The 25,155-nt window shown below is 44.3% G+C and overlaps 1 protein-coding gene across 1 annotated transcript in view; it reads right to left on the reverse strand.

The window, feature by feature from the left end:
* Positions 1-25,155, reverse strand: part of POLR1D (RNA polymerase I and III subunit D) — a 32,941-nt gene that overhangs the window by 7,184 nt on the left and 602 nt on the right. Inside the window, exon 2 of the mRNA XM_055542488.1 lies at positions 3,683-3,757. Coding sequence (XP_055398463.1) covers positions 3,683-3,757 — 75 coding nt within the window. The remainder of the gene's footprint in view (positions 1-3,682; positions 3,758-25,155) is intronic.

The following is a 25,155-nucleotide window of genomic DNA, read 5'->3' on the forward strand; positions in this document are numbered from 1 at the left end:
AGTCTATCATTAGGGATTGTAGAATAATGACATTCTTTTTATTTTTAAATCATTTAAATAATCAAATTTTTAAATCATAAATTTATACGTCTGTCTTCTGTATAAGCAGACATATTTACTGTCTGCTTACACAGAATCACATTTATCCTTTTAAGTAAATAGCGTGATGAGTCTTGACGAATGTGTGTAGTCATGTTATAATCACAACAATCAAGATGCAGAACACTTCCATCACCCAGAAAAGCTGGGCAGTAAATGCAGTCCTTTGGCCCCCACCTCTTGGCAAGCGATGAGTGGGTTCTGTCCCTCTGGGTCTGGCTTTTCTCCGGGTCATATAAATGGAATCTTACACGGTGTCATGTATTGAGTCTGGTTTCTTTCATGAGCGCGGTGCATCTGAGACTCATCCATGCAATATGTTATCAGCAGCTCTGCTCCTTTGTGTTACTGACTAGTATGGTATGTATGGGCATCACCAGGGTGTGTCCACACATCAGCTGATGGGCATTTGGGCTGTTTCCAGTTTTGAGCTATCACGAGTAAAACTGCCGTGGACATTACTGGACAGATTTGTGTGTGGGCTTACATTGTCAATCCTCTGGTCAGCGGTTAGAAGAATAATTCTGTGAGTGCGTATTGTAAGAAACTGCCAGTTGTTCTCCAAGTGGCTGTATGACTTTACATTTCTGCCAACAATGTGTGAGCATTCTAGTTATTCCACATCCTCCTCTTTATCTGCTGCTGTCCGTCTTTTTAAATTTTAGTCAGTCTAGTGCATTTGTAGTGAAAAACTGTGGTTTTAATTTGCGTTTTCCTAGTAACTGATTTGAGGATCTTTTCATATGCCAATGAAAAGATATTGGCCAATTTGATATCATTTTTGGTGAAATGTTTATTCAAATCTTTTGTCTATTCTTAAATTAGATTGTCTTATGATGGTTATGATGGAGTTCTTGAGAATACAAATGATGATAATCTTATTCTGCAGTTCCACATTTAACAGTTGCAATTCTATAAAGAAGTTTTCTTTCATCAGTTGTTATATAACTTTGATGTATAATTTGTACAAGCAAAAGGATAAATACTTGGTTCTTTCTCATTGCTTACCAGTTATACAAACAATGGTTCGGTTCCTTAGCATCATCCAACAGGGACCACTGAGTTTCCTGATGTGATTATTGTTATGACCTTATGGATTGTGACATGTTTTAGGTATCTCTGCCACTACAGCTTTATTTTTTTGATGATTCAATTAGCAGGAGGCCTTTCAAGTTGGTTCCCAGTCTTTCTGACCTGACTACTGTAGTCTTTGAAAGTTTTGCTTTCTGATATGATAAGGTTTTCTGGCTCGGTTTTATATGTGTCCTGACTGCACAGTAAACAGTGGTCTTGCCCACAGAGTGGTCTGGACTTTGCCCTGGCTTCTGGGAGGTAATATCAATTCTGGGAGGCAACGTCATACCTGATAAAATCGTCTCTGCTTGGGGTGGAGCTGGCCACACCTGACCGTGAGGGCTGCCCATGCCAGAGAGACAGTCCACATGATTCAGGGTGGGGATCTGGGTTACTGGGGCACTGGTGGGCAAGAGACTGAGATCAGTCATGTGAGCAATCTATCAATCATCCTACAGAGAGGAACTCCAGTGAAAACTTTGGACACCTGAGGCTCAGGGTCGCTTCCCTGGTTGGCAGAATGCCAAGTACACTGTCATAGGTTGATGCTGGTCATAGGGTTGGGGGGTCGTGGTAACTGTCCTGACTCCATGGGGGGTGGGCAATAGCAACTCTGTGTCTGGAACCTCCCCAGACCATGCCCTTTGCATTTCTTACTTTGGCAGATTTTAATCTGTATGCTTTCCTTGTAATAAACTGTAACCGTAAGTATAATAGCTTTCTGTGAATTACATGAGTTTTTCTAGCAGATCACTGAGGCTGAGGGTTGCTCTGGGAACTCCCTGAATGTGCAGTTGGCACAGGGAGTGCGGGTGGTGCTGGAGGCTGTGAGGAGGCTGTGCCAGCTCGCGTGCAGCTCAGCTGACTCCAGGCTCAGCCTCGGATCTGCAGCCAGTTATTTCTCTAAGGATCTCTGGCTCCTGTCAGTGAGACATGGCCTTGTATACACCCCTATAGTATTATATGCCATCTCCGGGTGCTGGGGGGTACTCACTGCTACTGAGTGGAAGGTCATTGTTTCTAGGGCTTTTCTGTGGACAGAGTTAGAAAAGCTTATTCCTCTCTCTCTTTTTTACATTATTTATTTATGGCTGCGTTGGGTGTTTGTTGCTACGTGTGGGTTTTCTCCAGTTGTGGCAAAAAGGGGCTACTCTTGAGTTGCAGTGCACGGGCTCCTCATCGCCATGCTTCTCCTGTTGTGGAACTCAGGTTCCAGGGTGATGGGCTTCAGTAGTTGTGGCTCCTGGGCTCTAGGGAGTGGGCTCAGAGCTACAGTGCACCAGCTTAGCTACCCCATGGCACGTGGGATCTTCCTGGACCTGGGATCAAATCCGTGTCCTCTGCATTGGCAGGTGGATTCTTCACCACTGGGCCATCAGGGAAGCCCTTTCTTTCTCTTCTAAAGTGAAAATCTAGCACAACTTCATAATGGTATTACCAATTAAAATTTAGGGTTATGGATTTTTATGTCTTTAATTTTATATTTGTAGCTTTTATACTAAAAACCTTAGTATCTCTAACAAATAAATATTTACTTACTCGCTTTATCCTACTATAGAGTATTTTCAGAATAACAGTATCAACATTATTACTAACAATGTGATGACTAGAGAAACAATTTAAAGTTTCTTTCTAGTTCTTGTCTGTCTTTTGGAAATACAGTCAAGTTTCACAGATCACCTGAAATAGTTCCTCTGTGTGTGGCTAAGCTGTCTACTATATGGCACATTTAGGTCCATTTATTTTATGTTGCTTGATTTTTACGAATTGCCTTTTCCCTCCGTTTCTTTGACTTTAACCTTGGTTTGTATCTGATGTAGGCCCTGTTCTTGTAAGAGTCAAATCCATAGACACCTAGCTTGTACTCCCATCCCATTTTTACATTTTACACTGTTTAACAGCATTCCATTAGAGCGAATTTTAAATTGTAGATAAAACATCTAAGTCAGCATATTTATTGGATGCAAATGCTATTGCTAAAGTAACACTGAGAAGAGTAGATGTGGTTTTTAAGGTTAAATTCTTCCTTTGTTTATATTAAGTTTTAACAAGCTCTGTTTAGTAAAAAAAAAAAAAAAAAAACGCAAAGGTTAAACTTTTGTTGTACACAGCTGAACTGTCACAAAACCAAAATACTTAAAATTAGAATTTTTACAAGTAAATTTTACTTTATTGAGGACTATAGTTAAGTCAGAAATTCTTCAACAACGAACACGGACGTAATATTACTCGCACTCTGGTGGCCTCAGGCACAGCAGGGTCGACCCATCTCTCGGGGACTTGTGGGCGGGAGGGTGTTGACACCATGGCAGGTGTTCTTGGCCCGCACCCCTCTGCCCACTGTTCCTTGGCCACAGCACTCAGCAGTGTTCTTCCTCCACCACCTGTCTCTGGGTGATCGCCTCTACACCCATGGTTCTACATTCCCTCTGCATGCTAATGCAAACTTTTCTCTTTAATGTATATTTACATATCTTTAAATTTTTAGGATGATGACTCAAGTACTTACCAGCCCATTGGTCCCATTGTTTCTGCTCTTGTTTTCCCACGTTTTGCCTCTTTCAGCAGCTCTTCTATCGCTTTCCTGGTAGGAAAAAAAGGAAGAAATTTGAGAGGTCGTCACCCCTCTATATTCTGAAAATCTATATATCCCACATATGTGACTCTGGGAAAGGAACAGCTTTTGAGGCATAAAACTTCAAAATTGGGGGACAAATTTTAAAAATTTTCTTAAATGGTTGACAGTTTTGAATACATAAAAATTAAAAAGAAATCCTTTCCATAAAGAAGAAAAATAATGAAGAAAAAATTGAAGGCATCACCCTTCCCTACCCACCAAAAACTTCAACTCCTTTTTATCTGTTTCTCCGTATTTACCTCCAGGTTTCAAACAGTATTCTTTAAAACTGTTTCACCACCCTCTTAGTCCTCAGCAGATATATCTGGCTATTTTTATATTAACATAACTTACATATGTTTTAATACACTCCTATTAATAGTGAGATCTTCAGAAAATGTCATTTCAGCTAACTCAGCAGCTGGATGCTTTCTGGTCCATCCTGGGAGGGCCCACTGATGGGCTGATGAAAAACAGAAACACGGACCAACTTGCCCACTTCTCACCCCTGGACTCAAACCAGGGGTCACAGCCCAGCCCCCTGCTGCCGGGAATACTAAGTGCAGCTGGTCACCACACAGCCTTCTTCCATCTCCTTAAAATAATAATATATCCTACTGATGTGATCTGAGGGCTTTGCCTCATAGGGCATTTCAGGAAAATTTTATCCTGTCTGGCTCCAAAACAGAGATCCCTACTTCACCCTTATAGATGTAAACAAAAAATAATAGTAATCAAAAGGTAAAAATATTCCAAATACACCCCTACCTTCCCATCAATTAGAGAGGTAGTTTTCAAAAAACCAACAAACAAAAACAACTAGGAAGTCAGTCATCCTTGGATCCACATGAGTCTTCCCTCCTGACAGCAGAAACACTGAAAATCATTAGGGAGAGAACTTGCTTGTGCAGGGCCCCAGTCATGAACAAACGAGCCAGGATGCATTCTCCCATAAAAACTGGTAAAACGTCTGCCTGGCTTTCTATACACGCCTACAAAAGCCACTTTGTGTGGTGATACAGTGGAAATGCCATCCATCTGCAGGAGACAATGCTCAGTCAGGACCCTTGCCCAAATCCTGAAGACCCATCCAGGCACTTTCAAGAGGATGTGGTTGGATTGATTCTTCTGTAGTTGTCATTCCTCTTAAAACTGTCTCCAGCGCTGCTGTTAACCTGATCTGCCACAATTAAGGATACCTTCTGATTTATGATAACAGTCCAAGAGAAAAGAAGGTATGAGTATGAGAAGGACCACCTGGCATGTACCAGCTCACGAGTGATGGGAGATGGTGACAGGTGGGCTGCGACGCAGGCCCAGCAGGCTGCCTTTGACTGGGGCGGACCCAGTAATTGCAACATGGAGCAACTCATGTTGCTCCGAGCTCTACAGTTTACAAAGTACTGCCCTATCTGAACATGACTATGTAGTTGTCAATACCAGTTTTCAGATGAGGAAGGAGGTAGTGGGGACACAGAGAGCAGGAGGAAGAGGAACAGAACAAAAGGCCCAGCGTGTTTAAGGCTGCCTGCCTCCATCTGCTTGTACTTCCTGTCTCCTCCACAAGCACTGGCATGGCAAGACCTGGAGAAGTCGTTTTCTCTTTATCATTAAAAGGCACAAAATAAATGGAAAAGAAGAAAAGGGATCTGACAGAGCTGCCACTGCTTCACACTCATTCAGAGAGCTGGAGAGGGGAGGAGGGACCCCGGGGGCTCAGACTTGGTCCTGGGAATGCGGACCTTCTGGCGCCTCACACCCCTGACTCCTCACATGCTCCTGCTGCAGGGCTTTCCTTCCGAACAGGAAAACGACAGCTCCCAGCTGTCCTGTGTTTTGTCCTTGAAATAACAACATCACCTTCAAAATCAAGGAGGAAAAAAAAAGTCAAGTATTTTTCCTCACTCCTGTAGCCTCTGCTGTTTTCCCTGGAACTCTTGACTAACGAATTCCTGGGTAAGGAAATAACAAAGTCAGTTCCTACTGCACATTATCATAGAGGCCAGATACTGAAATGATCAAAGATGACCAAGCATCGGCATCATGAAACAAGATAGTTTTTAATGAGATCGTGAAGCAGGAGTTATAAACTGCAATTAAAGTATAGGAAAAGCAAACAGGAGAATATACAAGAACTAAGTACAAGGAGAACTTGAACAATGAAATTTCAGATACAAAATTAAGTGCCATAATTTTATACTTAGATCATTTACACATCCTAAAGGTTTCTTTGTAAAACAAATTCATTGTATTAGAACAGACAGTGCAATGGAGACAAGAAGTCCAAGGAAGCCAGATCATTAAGCAGACAGCTTTCTGGGCATAGGGACAAACTGCAGTCAATTTTCGATGATCCATGTGTGTATCATCCATAGCCAATTTCCATCCGAGTGCGGCTTCCTCAGGCCTGCCTGTTCGTTCCATTAGCCAGCTGGTACATGCTTACGGAATGTAAACTGATCATAATAGCGGCTTAAATAAAATCCAAGTGGGGACGCAAATCTGGTGCAAAATCGTCTTAAAGTCCAAAGTCAAACAAATTAGTTTTGAGTTTTATCTGGGTCTGTGTTCCTTTTTATTCACATAACTTGACTGAATGTTAACTGTGTCAGTATAGACAAAGGGTATATGCCCTTTGGGCATGCCCTGGGCATGTTCCTATGCCCAGACAAAAGGCGAGATATTCAAGGCAACTACAAGGAAACAACAGAAGTTAAATAATGAACACAAGAAAATGAGATTTTAAAAGAAGTAATACCAGAGAAGCTAAATATCAAGTAATTGCTCAAAAAAGACATCTGCACATACTTTATTGAGAAATGGTGAAAGAAAGTGTTATGGACTCAGACAAATGCTTGAGTAATCTGATTTAACATTACAAATACTAGTCAGTCTCCAAGTATAACTATTCCTTATACTGAACAAAGTCAAGTCATGAGAACCTCCAGAACACTGACCTGAAATCCTGAGACAAGCAAGCAAATGGAAACTTGGCTCGATTGGGAAATGATATTTCCTTATGGCAAAACCTACTGCATTCATGCTGATAAGAAGATCTTGACATGCTCATGTGTCTTTTCTCTTTAGATCACTTGTGGCTCAAATCCTTCCTGGACTCTGAGGCAGTATCCGCTCTGAGGTCAACAGAGCACAGCCCCACATAGCCACAGACCCCACTGTTTCTTCACTTGAGGACACATGTCGGAACACAAGGAGGGTGTTTCCTGGGCTGGGAGCTGCCCCGGCAGGGGACTCGCATGTGTCTGTGATACTTGGGGCTGTGCAGGTTCAAGGAGACTCTCCTTTGAATATCAACATACTAGATAAGCTCTTAACATGCACCCCAGGAATATGATGAAAACTGACAGTGGACCATGTATCTTACACTTCACCCTCACGACTGCTCTAAGAGACTACTATTTCAGTGATAAGGGGAGGATAAGAAAAACTGGAGAAACTGGTGCTGGGACGTGAACCCAGGCAGCTAGCTGACCCTTAGCTGACTCCAAGGCTAGCTGAGGTATGGGAAGGCGAGACCCCAGCCTCACACAGCTCAGCTGAGCGAGAGGAAGCAAGGAGAGGGGTGGCCGCACGTGTTCTGTGCTCACGACAAGCACTGCTGCCATGAGGGCGAGCTCCCGGCCCTTCACCTGGACGTGGACCTTCTCAAACGTCCACACCTCCCCATCCGGGGTGGCCTCTGAGGGTGGGGTGTTATTACTGCGAGATGACTTCTTCAGGTGACATGGGGACCAATTCCTAATAGTTTATTTTTTTAGAGGGAAACCTGATTTCTCAGTTCACAAAACATCTCACCACAGGAATCACCTCATCGTCAAAGTAGCATTTCTACAAATATCTATTCTTAAGTCCTGATTAAGAAAATACAGTGAAAATACACACACAGAAAATACAGTGACTCATTTTCAGTTCCAATTATAAGACTGAGTTAAATGTGCCATGGTAAGCTGTGTATGGGGTTTCCCCAGTGGCTCAGCAGTAAAGAATCCGCCTGCCCAATGCAGGAGACTGGGGTTCGATCCCTGGATCAGAAGATCCCCTGGGGAAGGGAATGGTAACCCACTCTAGTTTTCTTGCCTGGGAAATCGCATGGACAGAGGAGCTTGGTGGGCTATAGGCCATGGGGTCGAAAAAGAGTGGGACATGACTGAGCGACTAAATAACATATCGTGTGTGTTATGAAGAAAAGCAGCTCTTACTGGAAAAACTGTGGAGATGGGATGGGGATGGCAGAGAACTACCTTAGAAATTAGTCAGTTCTGACTAGAAAAGCCTATCAATCACACCATGCCAGGAACAACATGCCTGTTCAATAGGTCAGTTAAGCTTAAAAGTATATACACCTTCCACAAAAAGACTAGTTGGGAGAAATAAACTTGGTCAAAGGACATAAAGTCAAAATAATTATTGAGGTCTCTTACCCAATGACAAACATTTTTGTCATCTCTCACCAAATAGCTGTTTCAAATGCAAAAAGGAAAAAAAAATCACAACAGTTGATACAAAAGAAAATATTCCAGTATAAAGCCTCAAAGGTTTGCCTCTACAGCTTTAACAAGGGCTGACATTTGGAATGCTGTCCTTTGATAAACACACCACATACCAGAAACACCACCTCACTGAAAGTGTGGTCTATAAATCACTCTTAATCTTAAAAGTGCTTCGTTTCACACCAGAGACCAAGGCTCTTGCAGACCGTCCTGGACGGCGCTTCAGAGTCCTTGGCTCTTGGCCCTGAATGTGGCCTGTGCGGTGGAAAGCCTGGTCAGCCCGCGGAAGCTGTTTCCTTGAGTGGTGTCAAGGCTGCAGCAGTCTGCCGAAGACAAGCTGTCCACCCCTTGTGGATGTCTGATTCATCAAACGATTATAAACTATCCTTGGAGCTAAGAGCCAAGGACTGGAGAAGACAGAGAGAACGTTCCAGAATGTGTAGGATTTTCTACTCAACGCCTGCTCTTTAAAAACTGTTTTCATTACAGTGGAATTAAGCAATGTGGAACCCAGGAAGAAAACATACTGATGCTTCTAATTCTTAGAAGTCCCTCAGTGCATGATGAGATGGGAGGGAGAGAAAGCCTGTGTTTTTCAGGTAACAGCTCAGGTTCAACAGCTGCCTGGGGCCTTTCAGGACAAGGCAAGAGATGAAGACAGAGGGTACGGCCCACTCCAAGGCAGTGAGTGCTCCCCCACCCCGCTGTGTGGACCTCCACACCCTGCCACCTCCGGAGTGCCAGGAGTGCCCTGTCTTTCACACTCCAGGGATCAAGGAGAACGTTGAGATGGTGCTTCACCCTACTAAACTGGCAGGGAGAGTTTCTGAAAACGAACAGTACACACACGCACAGGCATCTTCCACATCAGTAACTAAATGGGAGGATCTACAGTACAAAATAATTTATTGAAAACAACCAGTATGTTCTTGTAAACCTCTAGTGTCAAGTTTTCAAGTTGATTTCCAGGGGCTAATGTATCTAACAATGTATTTAAGTAGGACAAGGCAATTTTAAAACCCATTAAAACAAAAACCAAAAACTTACTTAATATACATACAAGTGCTTTGGGGGAAAACTCTCGAGTCCTATAATACAGTTCATGGAACTGAGCGGTTAGACACACAGACCTAACTTGGGGAGTAGTGTCTTGTTGAGGAAAATGTTTATTGCAGTTCAGTGTACTACTTAACTTAGATGGCTCACTGGATAAAGCCAAGGAGATTATGGTTTAGAGGTTAAGAACTTGCCTAAACTAGTTACCTGGTATTTTTTTTTGGGGGGGGGGTTTAATTCACAATTATTTGATTCACAATTATTGTCTTCTCCCTAGAAGCTAGATGGCATGTTTGTCATCCTGGGGAGAAATTAGGACAAGATAGACCGTAAGTCCAACATTACCTTTGGAGTGTAACACTGCGAGGACCAGCACTGGCTGCTATTCAGGTGTAGTTCTGACTGAAACTCACCCAGCCTGGAAAATGTTACTTGAATAATTTGCTATGATTGCTTAGTCATATAAAAATGGAAACCTATGTAAAAGGACCTAAATTAATAACGTCAAAGCATGACAAATCAAAAGCTTTTACTGTGGAAACTGTGTTTTACCTTGGAGGACAGTGCGGTACGGTGGGAGCTAGCCCCACCAGCCGCTGGGTGCTCTGGGCCAGTTGAGGACCTTCTCTGAGCACCTTTCCTCTCCGTGAAAGCAGACTAAGCCCTGCTCACGGAGGCGTTAGGAGAACTCAAGAGATGAGACGTGTAAAGGACTTTCTTTGTATTGATGTTCCTTGGGAGGGACAGGGTTCACTTAGGTATCTGAATTTGCCACAGCATTTTTATTTTAGTCTCAATTATCTCCTTCCATTTATTCTCTGTAAAGAAAAACTTCCAGAATGTTAATTTTTATCTGCTGCACAATTCTGGCTTTTTGTTTTATTTTTAAGTATTTATTTATTTGGCTGCATTGGGTCTTAGTTGCTCCTGGGCCTGTGGAATTTTAGCTCCCCAACCGGAGTTCGAACCTGTGTCCCCTGCATTCCCAGGGGGATTCTTGACCACTGGATTTCCAGGGAACATAATTCTGTTTTGATGAGAAGCTGAGGGATTGTTTATCAATGCAAAGAATATGAAGGAAATTCTATCTTTCTGTGGTTAATAAAGTGGGAGGAGATTTTCTGTGTACAGTGTACCTGATATCAAAATCACCAGCCTGCTTGACAGAGCTCCCCAAATTCCCTCATGACACTGAGTGAGATTTTAAGGGGCCGATAGGGAGATGGGCAGACCCAGTGGGCACACAAAGCCCTCACATGGCCATGACCAATGAACTCCCTGACCAGAAGCACATAATGTGAAAGGTCCTATCCCATGTGTACAAAAAGAAAGCTGGTGCTCCTGGTTCTTCAGCCTTTCCAACAGTTCAGTGTGTTCACTGGAGAACTACGTCTGCTCTGTGCAAAGTCAGGAGCTGGACAACTCCCTGGAGGACGTGACCAACACGGGGACATACTCTGGACAGTTCACCCTTCAGAGCAGAGCCTCTCACCTGGAAAGTTCAGACTGAGCAGAGGTACCTTGATACGTTCTCTACCACATCTCTCGACACTCTTAGAAGAGGGAGTCAGCAGTTCCCTCTTCTTAGGTCTGAATCAAGGACATGTTCGGGTCACCTTAAAAAAATGAGGAAGCAGCCACAATGCGTGGAGAGAGGGTGATTCCACTGCTGCCCTCACTGACTCTGTGACCTTGTCATCTTGGTTACGTACGTCATCTATAAAATGAAGATATTTCTACTACCCTTTCAGAGTTTATATGAGGATCAAATACAGTTATATAATTATTCTGTAACTATAAAGGACTGAACAAATGTAAGGTTTTAAGAATAATTTTAAGTGTGGGTCTACAGTATCGATTGTTACGTTAAACTGTTAACTAAAACACAAAAATACTATATAATAGCATCTATCAGGTGCATAGTGATTAATAGCAGAACATATTATCTCACTGACCCTCAGAAGAACTTTTAAAAGCTATTGTTCCCTTTATCCGTTAGACCAGGAAGGCTCAGGGAGGCTCCCTCGTCCGGGGTCAGCGGGTCAGGGAACACCTGGTCTGACCTGGACAGCTCTGACTCCACATCCAGACAGCCTTCAGCTCACACACACCCTGATTGTATCCCATCCATGAAGATGTTTTCTACATTTGAGGATGATCAAGTGCTGCTTTGTCGGACACGGCCGAGTGACTCAACGAGTGACTCAACTTAAGTGCTGCTTTGGTGTAACATTGATTACAAGTTAATGTATTTAAAGATGATACCCATGAAGTTTAATAGTAAGGAAAATGATGTTTTCATGAACCAAGTTTTGTGCATTCAGTCTGTCAGTCATGTCCGACTCTGCGACCCCATGGACCGTAGCCCACCAGGCTCCTCTGCCCATGGGATTTCCCATGCAAGAATTCTGGAGGGAGTTGCCATTTCCTCCTTCAGGGGATCTTCCCGACCCAGGGATCGAACCCCCATCTCTTCGGTCTCCTACATTGGCAGGTGGGTTCTTCACCATTGTGCCATCTGGGAAGCCAGGTTCTTGACCAGATAGTCTCTAACTCAAGTGACTCTTTTCATGGTTAAGGTTAACAGAAAACAGCCCCATTTCCAACATGTTTCAGCTTGAACTTAGAAGTCAACAAGGGTTACTTGCCAACAGTGCCATCTCTCAAACTGACCTCTTGGAACATAAACTCCAACAGAGCTTTGCTGTCTTCCTGTGAACCTGTGGGAGGTCTGCAGGCAACACCGTGGACACAGTCAGCTGGACCTCAGGGCTTGGGCTGCCCTGCGTTCATATCCACTTACTAGCTGTGCAGACTCAGCACGGTTACTTAACTTCTCCAGGCCTCAGTTTCTTTTTCTATAAATGGGAAAAACGCCATCTACTTTGAAGGAGATTTAAACTGGTTTTTCCACCTGGCTGGTCTTCTTACTTTACAGTCACTGTTACGTGTCTGCTTTTGGCTAGAAATAAGCCTAGCTGGATTCTTCATGTCCTGGCTTGCTATGAAGCACACTCCCCTCAGATGGGGACCAACTTATTACAACAAGAAAACAGAAAGGGAACCCCTGACTGCTACAAGTCTGGGCAGCAGGCAGTGACACACCTGTAGGCTGACACTTTTAAAGACTGACATTTTCAGTAGAATAGGTTCTTTTCTCTTCATTTTATTAAGATATAATTGACATGCAGCACCATATAAATTTAAGATGTACAATGTACTGCTCTGACTCATATACATCATCATGAAACGATGACCATAAATTCAGGGAACATCCATCATCTCATACAGAGGCAATGTTAAAAAAAAAATGGAAAAAAGTTTTTTCCTTGTGATGAGAACTCTTAGGATTTACTCTTAGCAACTTTCATATATAACACAGCATTGTTAAATTATCATTGTCATGCTGTACTTACACCCCTGGTTCTTATTTATCCTATAACTAGAATTTTGTACCTTCACCGCCTTCATCCAATTCTCCTCCCCTCACCTCCTGCCTCTGGAAACCAGAAATCTGATCATTTTTTTCTGAGTTTGTTTTTGAAGTAGAATTGATCTACGACACTATGTTAGTTCCTGGCATAAACACAGTGATTTGATATTTTTAAACATTTCAAAATGATCACCATGATAAACCTAGTTGTCATCTGTCACCAAAGACAGTACATAATTACTGACTGTATTTCCATACTGTGCATTTCATAATGTGACTCATTCATCTTGTAACTAAAAGTTTATACCTCTTGATAGCCTTCACCTATTTTCTCTCCCTTCCCCAGATCCCTCCTCTCTGGCAATTACTTGTTTTTACTCTGTATCATGACTCTGATTCTGTTTAGTTATGTTTGTTCATCTGCTGCATGTTTTAGATTGCATATAAGTGAAATCACACAATATTTGTCCTCCTCTGACTTATTTCATATTATCTTCTAGATCCATGCATGTTGTTACAAACACCAAGACTCCATTCTTTTTTATGGCTGAATAATATTCCACTGTGTGTGTATGTACACACACACACACACACACATCTTCTTTACCCAGTCATCTATCAATGGGCACTAAGGTTGCTTCTGTATCTTGGCTATTGTAAATAATGTTGCAATGAAATAGGGGTGCATATATCTTTTTGAATCAATGTTTTCATTTTCTTTGGATAAATACCTAGGACTGGAACTGCTGGGCTGATGGTAGTTGTACTTTTAATTTTTCGAAGAAACATCACACCATTTTCCACGGTGGCTGCACTGATTTATATTCCCACTAGCCATGCAGGAGGGTTCTCTTTTAACACATCCTCAACCAGCACTTGTTATTTCTTGTCTTTTTGATCACAGTCATTCTGCTGGATGGGAGGTAGGATCTCACGTGGTTTTAGTTTGCATTTCCTGGGTGTTTAGTGATGTGTCAGCAGCAGAATAGTTTCTAATCGTAAGGCCCTAGAATCCCCATTTTTTTCTCATCCATTTGATGACAAAGTACCGTGTTTGCCATGTAGACAAACAAAAAACTAGGAGAACAATCATAGAACCAAGTTCTGAAGGCTTAGATTACAAGGTCTGTGGAGAACATAAGTTGGACTCTTTTACTTTGATGGACACTGAACTAGATGAGAATAGTCGCCTTTCTTTATCTTCAGGGAATGAGATGATAATTGATACTTATTTCCCCAACTGTATATTAATCACTTCTGAATAAAAAACCTGTTAAGTATTCCAAGCACTGGGATTTATGCTTAAGTATGCAAGTATGCAGAACACAGTAAGCAAGCAAAACGGGATCTGAAATGATTTTAGATCAGGCATCTCTATGATACGTGACCCTTATCTTGAAATCTAAGCTCCAATTAAAATTCATTCTGAGATCCCATATAATTTACCAAGTGGTGGTGAGACATTAAGAGTTGTGGACCAAGTCCTTTGAAGATCCAAGAGAAAACTGAAGACTCTGTTGTCTTAGTGTGGAGCCAATGTGATGAACATGGCATAACAGATGTCAAATTACAGAATGCGTAATTTAATTCTGTTTTGGTCTTACGGTATGCTGATTTACTGAAAGAAGTGTATGTTTGGTTTTCCCCCGATTCCTGAGGGCAGGAGAAGGGGCCGTGGCAGAGGGTGAGCTGTAGGATAGCATTACCACTCAATGGACCTGAGTTTGAGCAAACTCCAGGCGAGAGTGGAGGACAGAGGCCCCGGGTGTGCTGCAGTCCATGGGGCCGCAAAGAGTTGGACACGACTCTGTGACTGAACCACCACCTGGGGATGGGGGCTGGTCACCCAGGGCAACCAACTAGTGATTAGAGACTGGGAACTGTCAGTCCCATCCACAGACCCCTGGGAAGGAGAGAGGGGCTAGAGATGAAGTTCAGCCACCAGGGGCCAATGATTTAATCAGTCGTGTCTGTGGAGTGAAGCCTCAGTAAAACCCTGAAAGGACAGGGTGTGGAGAACTTCTGGTTCTCTTTAGATTCTCCAACTTCCGGTTGGTGACTGCATGGAGATTTGAGGAGAGGTGGAGTGCCCAGGAAGGGCATGGAAACTCCCACCCCTTCCCACAGGCCTTGCCCCATGTCCTTCTTCATCTGTATCCTTTATAGTAAACCGATAAAAGGGAGTAAACGTTTCTCTGAAATCTGTGACCCACTCGAATGAATTAACTGAGCCCAGGGAAAGGGTCATGGGAACTTTCAGCCAGTAGGTCAGAAGCACGAGTAATACCCTGGATTTGCAACCAGCGTCTGAAGCGGGGGTGGGCAGGAGAGCCTTGAAGGTCTGAGCGTGCTCTGATACCACCTCCAGGCTGACCGTGTCAGAACCAAACTGCCCGACCGACTGTCGGAGGGGGTGAAAACACACCCTGCAGGCCTCCACGTGCTGTCAGGCCACATAGTGACTGGGGTTTCTGACAATTTTGAACCAGAACAAAGTTGATTTTCAACGGCGAAATAAAACTATGCAACTCTACAACAGTTCACCCTATTAGGTTTCATTCTTTGAAGTGTTATTGATCAGCGAACTCCCCAAATCTGGTGCCATGCAGTAGGTGTGTAAAGTGTAGAGCAGGCACTCACAAAACCAGCCGCCACTGCCTTGGGGGTCAGTGCTCACGACTGTGCGACGCACTCAGTGGGAGCCATTTCCTTTCCTTTCCAGACCCAGAGAAAACAACAGAGCCCACTCGGCTAGGCTCGGGTGAGCTCTCTGCACTCCTCCGCCCCATCAGTGTGTGTGAGATCCGCTTGGTTCCTCCTGTGCAGACTGCTCCACCAGGAGCAGGTCCTCCGCCTCTGCCTGCTCCCTTCACGACCACCTTCTGCCTAATGAACTCCTCCCGCCCATCCCAGCATGTGCTCATCTCCGTATGGACAGAGGACGCTAAAGACCATCAACTACCAGCTGGTGGTTTGCAATCCCTGAGCTTATAGTTATCTCAGCCTCACAAATTCAGATTCAGTGCAATTAAAAGTGCAGGATGCCCATCTTCTATTCGCTCTTGTAATGAATGTTTTATACCAACAGGAGGAAAGGTACCAAACACGCCATGGGAGAGGTGGTGAGGGAGGTCAGCACCTAAGGCTCTCTCGAAGACATCAGAGAGTGGGGTCACCAAGCATGGCCACCTTCACTGAGCTGCTCCGTGATGCGCGTGATGCTCACGCCTCAGCCCTTCCTCCCTTGGAAGCCACAGGATGGGTCTGCTTCCTTGCTTGTCGAGAATTCCTTTTCTTCTTGGAGCTTGTCACTGTCCTGGCTGAGTTTGCAAGTGTCAGCTTGTGAGTGTACATGGTCATGTCAGCGTGATCACAGCTTTCCCTCCCTGCCGGGGCAGTCGTGCTCACTCACACTCAAGTCACGCACGCAGTCATTCATTCACTGGCCTAGCATGAATGAAAGCCTGCTGCCTGCCTGGCCTGTTTCAAGTGCTGGGGACACAAAGGCAAACAGGTAAAGAGCCCTTGCCTTCTGGAAGTCGATGTTCAAGTGGAATTAGACGATAAACAGAGAGATACAGAATATGACGTCAGTTAACGTGAGGACCAGGGAGGAATGAAGCCGGGTCAAGGGACAGACAGTGAGGGCGGTCTGGATGGATGCACACGTGTTATCCTGGAGAAGGCAGCTGTGGGTCGGTGGCCTCTGAGATGGTCTTGGGGATCCCCACCTCTTGGTATTCCTGTCTGTGTACAATCCCCTCCCCCCAGTAGGAGCTGGACCCACTTCTCTCAGACAGAACAGGGTGGACGTGGTGGGCTGTCGCTGCTGAGATGGGGTATGAAGACTCAGCTTCCATCTTGCATTCTCCCTCTTTCCCAGATCTGTTGCTCTGGGGGAAGCCAGCTGCCCTGGAGCAAGGCTGTCCCACGTGAGCGAGCTTGGAAATTAATCATCCCTGTTCAGGCCTTGAGAAGCTGCAGCCCAGATGATGCCTTGATTGCAGCCTTGCAAGAAGTCCTGAGTCAGATTTTTCTACCTTAGCTCCAATTAGATTCCTCTGTTGCTGAGTTTTAGGACAATCTGTTACACAGCAATGGGTAACTGACACAGTGGTCAAGGATGGCCTGAGCAAGTACTCTGGAAAGACACAGCCGGGTGAAGACTTGGGGAAGAGGGGCTGGTGAAGTCAAGGGCAAGCACCAAGGCCCTGAGATGGAACACTCCAGGCAAATCTGAAAGAAACGGGAAGGCCAGCATGGCCTGCGGTCCCAGCTGGCCATGTGGCGAGAAGAAACAGGCAGGGACCCCGCGAATAGAGACATGCCCAGTTCTAGAAGGCAGCTGTTCTAGCCACCACTGATTGTCTTCAACGCGGCCAACATGACAATGGTAACAGTAATGGCTAATGATTGAGTACTTAAGTTTACGAGGAACTGTGCTGAGTGCTTTAGGGCATTTACACTTCACCATAACCCTGTAAAGTAAGTATTACTACTAGCTCTGTTTTACAGATGAGAGGACCCAGGCTCCGAAAGGCTATGCTGCTCTTTCACACATTTGCGAGTTAGGAAGCAGTGAAGCAGAGATGACAACCAGGCCCTGCCTTCAGAGTCCTTACACTTCACCTCTACACAGTCCTGTCCAAAGAGGCCCCTAGGAAGAAAGCCTCTTTCACCCTTAAAAAAGAAAAAAACAAAAACCCAAACCTCCAAACCACAAACTGTTGTTAAAAGCCAGCCGGTCTAGCCCGTCTGACTAGATGCTCCGGGCAGCTTCATCTTCTCCAGGAGCCCTTTGGACAGAACTGTTCTGGGCTTTATCTGCACTTGCTCTGACATCTGACCCAAGTTAGCATGTAAACTAAGAAGAGCACGTGGGTGGTAGCTTTTCTTTTTGACATTTATTAAGAGTCTTACATAGCAAACATGGAATCTATGGAGCACTGGCAGATAAAATACCAATATATTACATTTTATGCAATTAGATGCTTGGCTAGCATATAGCTTGAACCCTGATTCCCCATCAGTATTCACGTACTTGGCACCAAACCAGGAATCCATCTGCTATGGAACTTACTTTTCCTTCCTGCTTAATCTCTGTCTTACAGCTTAAGGAAGACTGTGCGTGTTCCATTAGAATCTTAATTTCTTCAGGAAAAGAAGAAACAATCCACTTATCTTCGATTTTTACCTATATTCAATTATATTAGGAATGCTATTTTATTTAAACTATCTTTTTTAAAAAAAGCAATGGCTTTAGCATACTAATAACCTTCCACACTGCTGCTAAGTTGCTTTAGTCGTGTCCGACTCTGGGCAACCCCATAGACAGCAGCCCACCAGGCTCCCCGGTCCCTGGGATTCTCCAGGCAAGAACACTGGAGTGGGTTGCCATTTCCTTCTCCATGCATGAAAGTGAAAAGTGAAAGTGAAGTTGCTCAGTCGTGTCCAACTCTTTGTGACCCCATGGACTGCAGCCTACCAGGCTCCTCCGTCCATGGGATTTTCCAGGCAAGAGTACTAGAGTGGGTTACCGTTTCCTTCTCCAGGGAATCTTCCCAACCCAGGGATCGAACCCAGGTTTACTACATTGTAGGCAGATGCTTTACCCTCTGAGCCACCAGGGAAGCCCAATAATATCAACAGCTAACACTAATTGAAAGCATGCTATATGGGCCAGATACTATCCTAAGCACTTTGACTCTATTATCTAAATTAATATTCAGAATATCCCTGTATGGTAAGTATTGTTGTCCCAATCTTACAGGTGAAAAAACTCAGGCACAGAGAGGTCAAACAGCTTGTCTGGGGTAACACAGCTAAAAAGCGTAGCACCGAGACCAAGACTCAGGCAGCGTGATTCCAACAGTGTGAGCTCTTAACTCACAGTTATTTAGCCTGAAAAGGGGTGCAGGATTCCAAGCACGTTCACTTCTGCTTCTAAGAAAGATGTGCTTCTCTCAAAAATGCCGAAACCGAAATTAAGGTCAACTCTCTTAATACACATACACCTATCCGTGGATCCCAAACTGCGACCATACCCTACTGCCCCACACAGTAACTCAGATTCTTTACTATCATTACTAGTAATTAATACACAGATTAAAGATAAATGATATGAATTTGGGTACTAATAAAAACTACACACACATCCAATGCTGAAAGTTTATTCCTTTGAAAAGGTTCATCATTCTGCTTTTTCTTGGCTGAGTAACTTTAGTTTATCGCCCAGGAAATTCCGAGTGTATTCTCATTTTTCCACGGTCTCTCCTTTTCTCTGCTCAGGTCGCCACCTCAGAAAAGCCTTTCTTAGATATTCAGACTCTGAGTGCCTTCTCCCCCAAGCCCATGACTCCTCCGCTTCCCATTTACATCACTACCTTAATTACATGGTGCATTTATGGATGCACTAGTTCTTTATTTTCTACTTCTGCCATCAGAAAACAAACTGTACATGGGACACCTTGTTCCCTGCTGTCCATCTGGTACCTAAACCATGTCTGCGTCTAAACTGTGCTCATTTTGCCAAACGAACGAATGAATGAATGAATGGCGATGCTCCCTTTGAGGAGAGCCGCGTGGTATGGGCAGAGGGCAGCAAGGGCTGGTCAGCTCACTGCCCGACTTCCTCTCCCCACCCTCAGTGTCCACATCTGTAGCCCTGGAGTCTAGACCTTGTTAAAGGCAGCTCTTCTGACAGGCAGGGAAGGAGGTTAAGGGTGGACTCGTCAGCAAGGACAGGTGGGGAGAGGAGCTCACGAATCCCGCCGTGCTGGTTTTGGTTGGGGGGCAGTGGTAGCAAAACGCTGGGCTGAAGGACCGGGGCTGTGCACAGCCTCTCACCTGCTTCCCTGGCGGACTCTGGCTCCACGTTATTTTTTTCCACCAGCTTTCTGGTATCCATCTTTTTACCTCCACGTCTACAATGGTACTCTCCTTACATTACACCTGGACTGGTACAAATGCCCCCTGATCCACACTGTCTTCCCACGTTTCCTCCCCCTCGTCCATCCTGCATGGGCATTCCCTAGCTTGAGAATCGGTAATGGCTTCTTTACACTGGGAAAAAGGAAACCGTTTATCTTGGAGCGCTAATTCTTTCACAGGTTTGCCTGCTTCAGTGCTCCATGAGTTATTGGAAGGCACACTGCCTGTGTGGTTTAATTTCTCCAGGGCCCAGGGTAGTGGCGGGCAGGCTGCATGCGCATGGAACGATCTCTGCTACAGGAGTGTCCCTCACCAGTTCCATTCTGTGTTCAGCAGGTAATGCCCTACACTGCACATTAGGGCGCTTCACTGTAAATGCAGTTGGCTACCTTTTTCATGTGTATGGCTCTTGTCTGTCCTCTTCAAAATCAGGGGGCTTTGGAGGGCAGACTCGTATTCTCTTATCTCCACCATTTCTCAGGACTGATACCACTACTAGGTACGTACTTGCTGTTGTTCTTTACTTGTTCAGTCCTGTCCGACTCTGCAACCCCATGGACTGTAGCTCACCAGGCTCCTCTGCCCATGGGATTCTCTAGGCAAGAATACTGGAGTGGGTTGCCATACCCTCTTTCAGGGAAATTTTCCTGACCCAGGGATTGAACCCGTATCTCTTATGTCTCCTGCACTGGCAGGTGGATTCTTTACCACTAGCACCACCTGGGTTATACACTTTCAAATGGCAAAAGAAAAACCAGCATTAAGAATCTGAGCACAGAAGGGCTAGATCTGGGGCCATAAGTACTTGAAAGCAGACTGGTGGATTTGGGCAAATTTCCTGGAAGCCCAGTTTGAGGGCTAGTACAAACGTTCTCTGGTTCTAAATTTTGCTTATAGGAAAAGATGACATTAGTGATCTGGAGACTACCTATAGTCTTAACAACATGTTTAAGGGAAACAAAAAGAAGGGTGAGGAATGGTGGCCACAGAACTTGGTGTGCTTTCATTATTTCTAAAAATGTGAGACACTGGTTCAGAATGACACTGATTGGACCACTTTCTAGGTAGACACCTTTTCATCTCCACAGAGGTTCTACAGGCACCTATGCGTTATAATGACCAATTAGAACACTTAGATGTTGCAACTGTATGCAATTTATAAATAATTTGTAAAGTGCTTTGAAAGTGGGAAGTGCTTGGCAAGTACTCAAGTTGTTATATATTAAAAAAGCCTTTAGCATATAATCATTTTATTTAATAATTGCCTCTTTAAAAGGCATAGATATTTTATAGATGAACAGAATTTGAGCTTGAACCATTGATATTATTGCTGTTTGTAAATCAGAAATACTGAGTAAGTTTTTTCAGTTAAGTAAATACATGATTCATATCAATCTCCCTCACTTTCTCATAGACCAATTCTGCCTTCCCTTAGGTTCTGACAAACTTTTTGCAAAGATTCTTCTCTGGTCTCCAGGACTCTTGGTTATCCTGCCTGCCCTGCCCTGCCCTGTTTTTTCCTTTCACACACCTGCCTTGTGAAGGTGTTTTTGTAAGAACCTGTGTTTAGGGCTGGGCTTGCCTGGTGGCTCAGCTGGTAAAGAATCTGCCTGCAAAGCAGGAGACCTGGGTTCAATCTCTGAGTTGGGAAGATCCCCTGGAGAAGGAAAAGGCTACCCACTCCAGTATTCTGGCCTGGAGAATTCCATGGACTGTGTCCATGGGGTCGCAGAGAGTCAAACACAACTGAGCAACTTTCACTTTCACTTCAGTTTCCCTGGTGGCTCAGTGGTAAAAGAATCTGCCTGCCAATGCAGAAGACGTGGGTTTGATCCCTGGGTCAGGAAGATCCCCTGAAGGAGGAAATCCTCTCCAGTATTCTTGCCTGGGAAATCTCATGGACAGAGGAGCCTGGTGGGCTACAGTTCTTGGGGTCGCAAAGAGTCGGACAAGACTGAAGTGACTAAACAACAAACAGATTCAAGACTCCATGCCAAACCATGAGTGATGAGCCCTTTTAGGAGTAAAAAGGCCACAAGATGTGGCGGGTGGCCACCAGCGGGTACATCCCCCACGGGTACTGTTACTGATTACTTCAGCCTACTGTCACCATTCTGCACTGCTGTGTCCACTAATTAATTAAATTTGGCCTTCATCTCCTAACAGGTCTTGGCTCATAGGTATTAAACTTCATTTAAGTTATCCTGTTTCTGGTCCTCACTGAACTACTCATAGGCAGAACTTTTGAAGAGGCAAATAAGTGTTTGATCATTTCCCACTGATCCCTTTAGGACTTCCCTGTGTCTTCAAGTGCTAGGTTCCTTATGCTGACATTGGCTTTCTGTTAATTGTTTCTTACTGTCTGTCACCCTAGGAGAATGTTCCCTGTCCTTGCCCCGGAACTTTTGATCTTTCCCCACCCACTCCTGCTCCCACTTAAATTTAGCCTCTAATGTCCTACAGTGTATTTTCTTTATTGGAAACCCCAAACGAAGCCATTCTTCTGTTACCAGGGTTAATATTTAGCCTTTGTAGGCACTAAACTAATGCTGCCAGCTGCCCAGTGACTTCTCTGTTAATTTCAGCCGACATTTTTTCTGTCCTCATGTGACTCATTCATCACTCTTCTCTTTGAGAGCGTTGTCTTCCACAACTTGACTTTCTACAGGCTTCCCCACCACCTCACTGGTTGATCTACCAACCTTTAAATACTGAGCTTGCCCAAGGCTTGGTTTGGACTCTCTTCTTTATCACTCCAGTTTTTATGCATTTACCTCATCTTTGTGGCAAGAACTAACAAAGCTGATCTCGACTTGAATCTCTTTGATGGCCTTCAACTCATATCTACTGATTACCTCATTCAAGATGGAACTTCTGATTCTCCACCTCCCAACCAATCCGATCCCTGCAACCCAAGTTTTCCATCACTCTACCTCCCAACGAATTTCCCATTTCAATAAATTTAGCCTCAAATCTAGGTGGAAATCATCCTTCTCTTTCCTCATCTTCTACACCCACTTCCTGAGGTCTACCAATTCTGTACCATTTGGCTCGCAAACATATCTCAAATCCACTCGTCTCCATCACTAGCTTTTGGACCTTACAGCTCTTATAGTTCGTCTGCTTCTACCCTGGCCTCTCCACAGTCCATTCCACCACACTGTCGTCAGATTCCCAGATGCCTTCCCCTTGTACTTTCCAAAGCCTCTGCCCCAGAGCTCTTCCCCTGGAGCCTATCACAAGCCTTTGTCCTCCCTGCTTGCCCTGCTCTAGACATGCAGATCTCCTTTCAAGGCCTTTGATTCCTCAGACCACTGGTGTTCTGCTTCAGAGTTCTGCAAGTGCTACTCCCCCAGAATGCTTTTCTTTTTTTGCACGGCCAGCTCCTTCTCTTCCTGTGACCTCTGGGAGATCCTCTCTGACTTCCATAGCTAAAGCAGATTCCCCTCTCAGATTACTAGGGTGGGGCCGGGGTGGGGTGCTGAGGTTCTAAGGTTGACAGATATGTAGGCTGAATTATCATTCAAATTGGGGTAGGACAGGTATAAGACACAAGGTTGAAGAGGTTAAGTAGGGCAGTTCTTTAGTGTGATTCACCAGTATTTTAGGTTTCCCCAAAAATCATTTTCTGCACATTCAATTTTCCTCCTGTCTTTACTTTCTCTCAAATACTGTTTCTTTTCATGGAACCTTGGGCTATACTGAGATACCTACCCAGAACTGAAAATGTTATCTGGTCATCCCAGTTGTCTCCTCTTATATTAGGGTCCTGAAATTACAGCAGTAAACTGGAATCTTCCTCTAAACACTACCATAAAGATGAAGCCTGAGACCACCTAACTTCTCTCACATGAAACCAGAATTCTCTCAAATTATTTTCCTCCCTTGCACAATCTGCCAATCATAGCAAAGGATGCAATTCTCATAAATTACTAAAAAATATCTAGGAAGAGGCCAAGTCTTCCCCTCACTCCCACCTTTCTTTTATAAACCATCCACAGCCTATGTGGGGTCATGCTCTATGACATAGGGTCTCGAACCTCCCTGCCTCAGGCGGGTACCTCCTGTCAGATCAGCAGCAGCATTAGATTAGAAATAAAGTGCACAATAAATGCAATGCTCTCAAATCATTCTGAGACCATCCTTCCCATCTGCGGTCCGTGGAAAAATATGTCTTCCACAAAATCGGTCCCTGGTACCCAAGGGGTTGGGACCACTGCTCTACAGCATCTTTCCCTCTCCTGTGACTAGGGGAGGGAAATCCTTTTAATTTCCTCCATCAAGGTCTTTCTCTAGGTGCCTGGTTATCTGTTTCCTCACTTTAAACCTTGGTTCAATTAAAAGGAAAAAACCCCCACAAAATCCTAAGAGTCCAGGTCCAGAACAAAGGAACAGAAACCACTCAAATCAGTTTGAGTACAAGAGGGAATTTATTAGAAGAATACAGTTTCTCGCAGGGACTCCAACAGCTCAGATGAGTTATGAACTAGAAGCAGGCCTTTCTGCAGGTCACATCGTGCTGTCACCACAATCTTTTACTTCTTTTGCCAAGAGCACATACAGAATATCCTAGAGGTCAGTTCTCCCTGTATGGTGCGTGAGGGACTAGAATGTGGCTTCGTTTCTGCTGGCCTTTTGATCTTTATATTCCTTTATGCTGGCCTCGAACTTGTCAAGCACATGCTGGCAGACATTCATGAGGTCAGTCAGGCCTCTCTGAAAGGGCTCGACCGCGGGGAGGGCACCTCGGGTCTGTATGCGCAAGTTAATTTTGCTCTCTGAAGGATGGGTTGTAGTGTAACCACAGAATTCCACTTCCGGGTTCTTCATGATCATGTACCGAAGAGAATTTCCTAGGGTATGGTCCTCCTCGTGCAACACAAATGTCACACAGTGTCTATCTGTCCCAGCCGCCTGGACCATCTCCAGGGCTGTCTTCCTCTCGCCTTCAGCCATTGAGGTCTTCACTCCAGACATTTTTCTACACACATAGTTTTTATAAAAATGAGATCATACTGAGTACGGTTTTGAAACTAGCTTTTTTTTTTTAATCTATCACAATTGCAACAGGTTACTGCTCAATTACACAGAACTATTAGCATTAGCCCTTATTATTATCTTCTCCTGCCTCCACCTATTCTACCACTAAATAATTTACTGCCTCCAGTTTCTCCCTACTCCATTTGGCCGTCCACATGACGACCAAGGGGAGTGTCATTCAACAAAAAGTTTACTAAAATATTCTTTTGGTAGAGTCACAAGAAGAGGGGCAGGATTAGAATAGGGTGGGTCCTGCTAAAGGATGAAAAGGGGAGTTGAAAGGCGTGGGGGAAAACGCAGATGATAAAAACAGAAACTAAACTTCATCAACATGCAGTTTTCCAACTACGGTTTCCGTTTACAGGAGGTACGGAAACTAGAAAGTCTGAGAAGAG

The sequence above is a fragment of the Bubalus kerabau genome, chromosome 12 (assembly GCF_029407905.1).
Source record: "Bubalus kerabau isolate K-KA32 ecotype Philippines breed swamp buffalo chromosome 12, PCC_UOA_SB_1v2, whole genome shotgun sequence".
Lineage (NCBI taxonomy): Eukaryota > Metazoa > Chordata > Mammalia > Artiodactyla > Bovidae > Bubalus > Bubalus kerabau.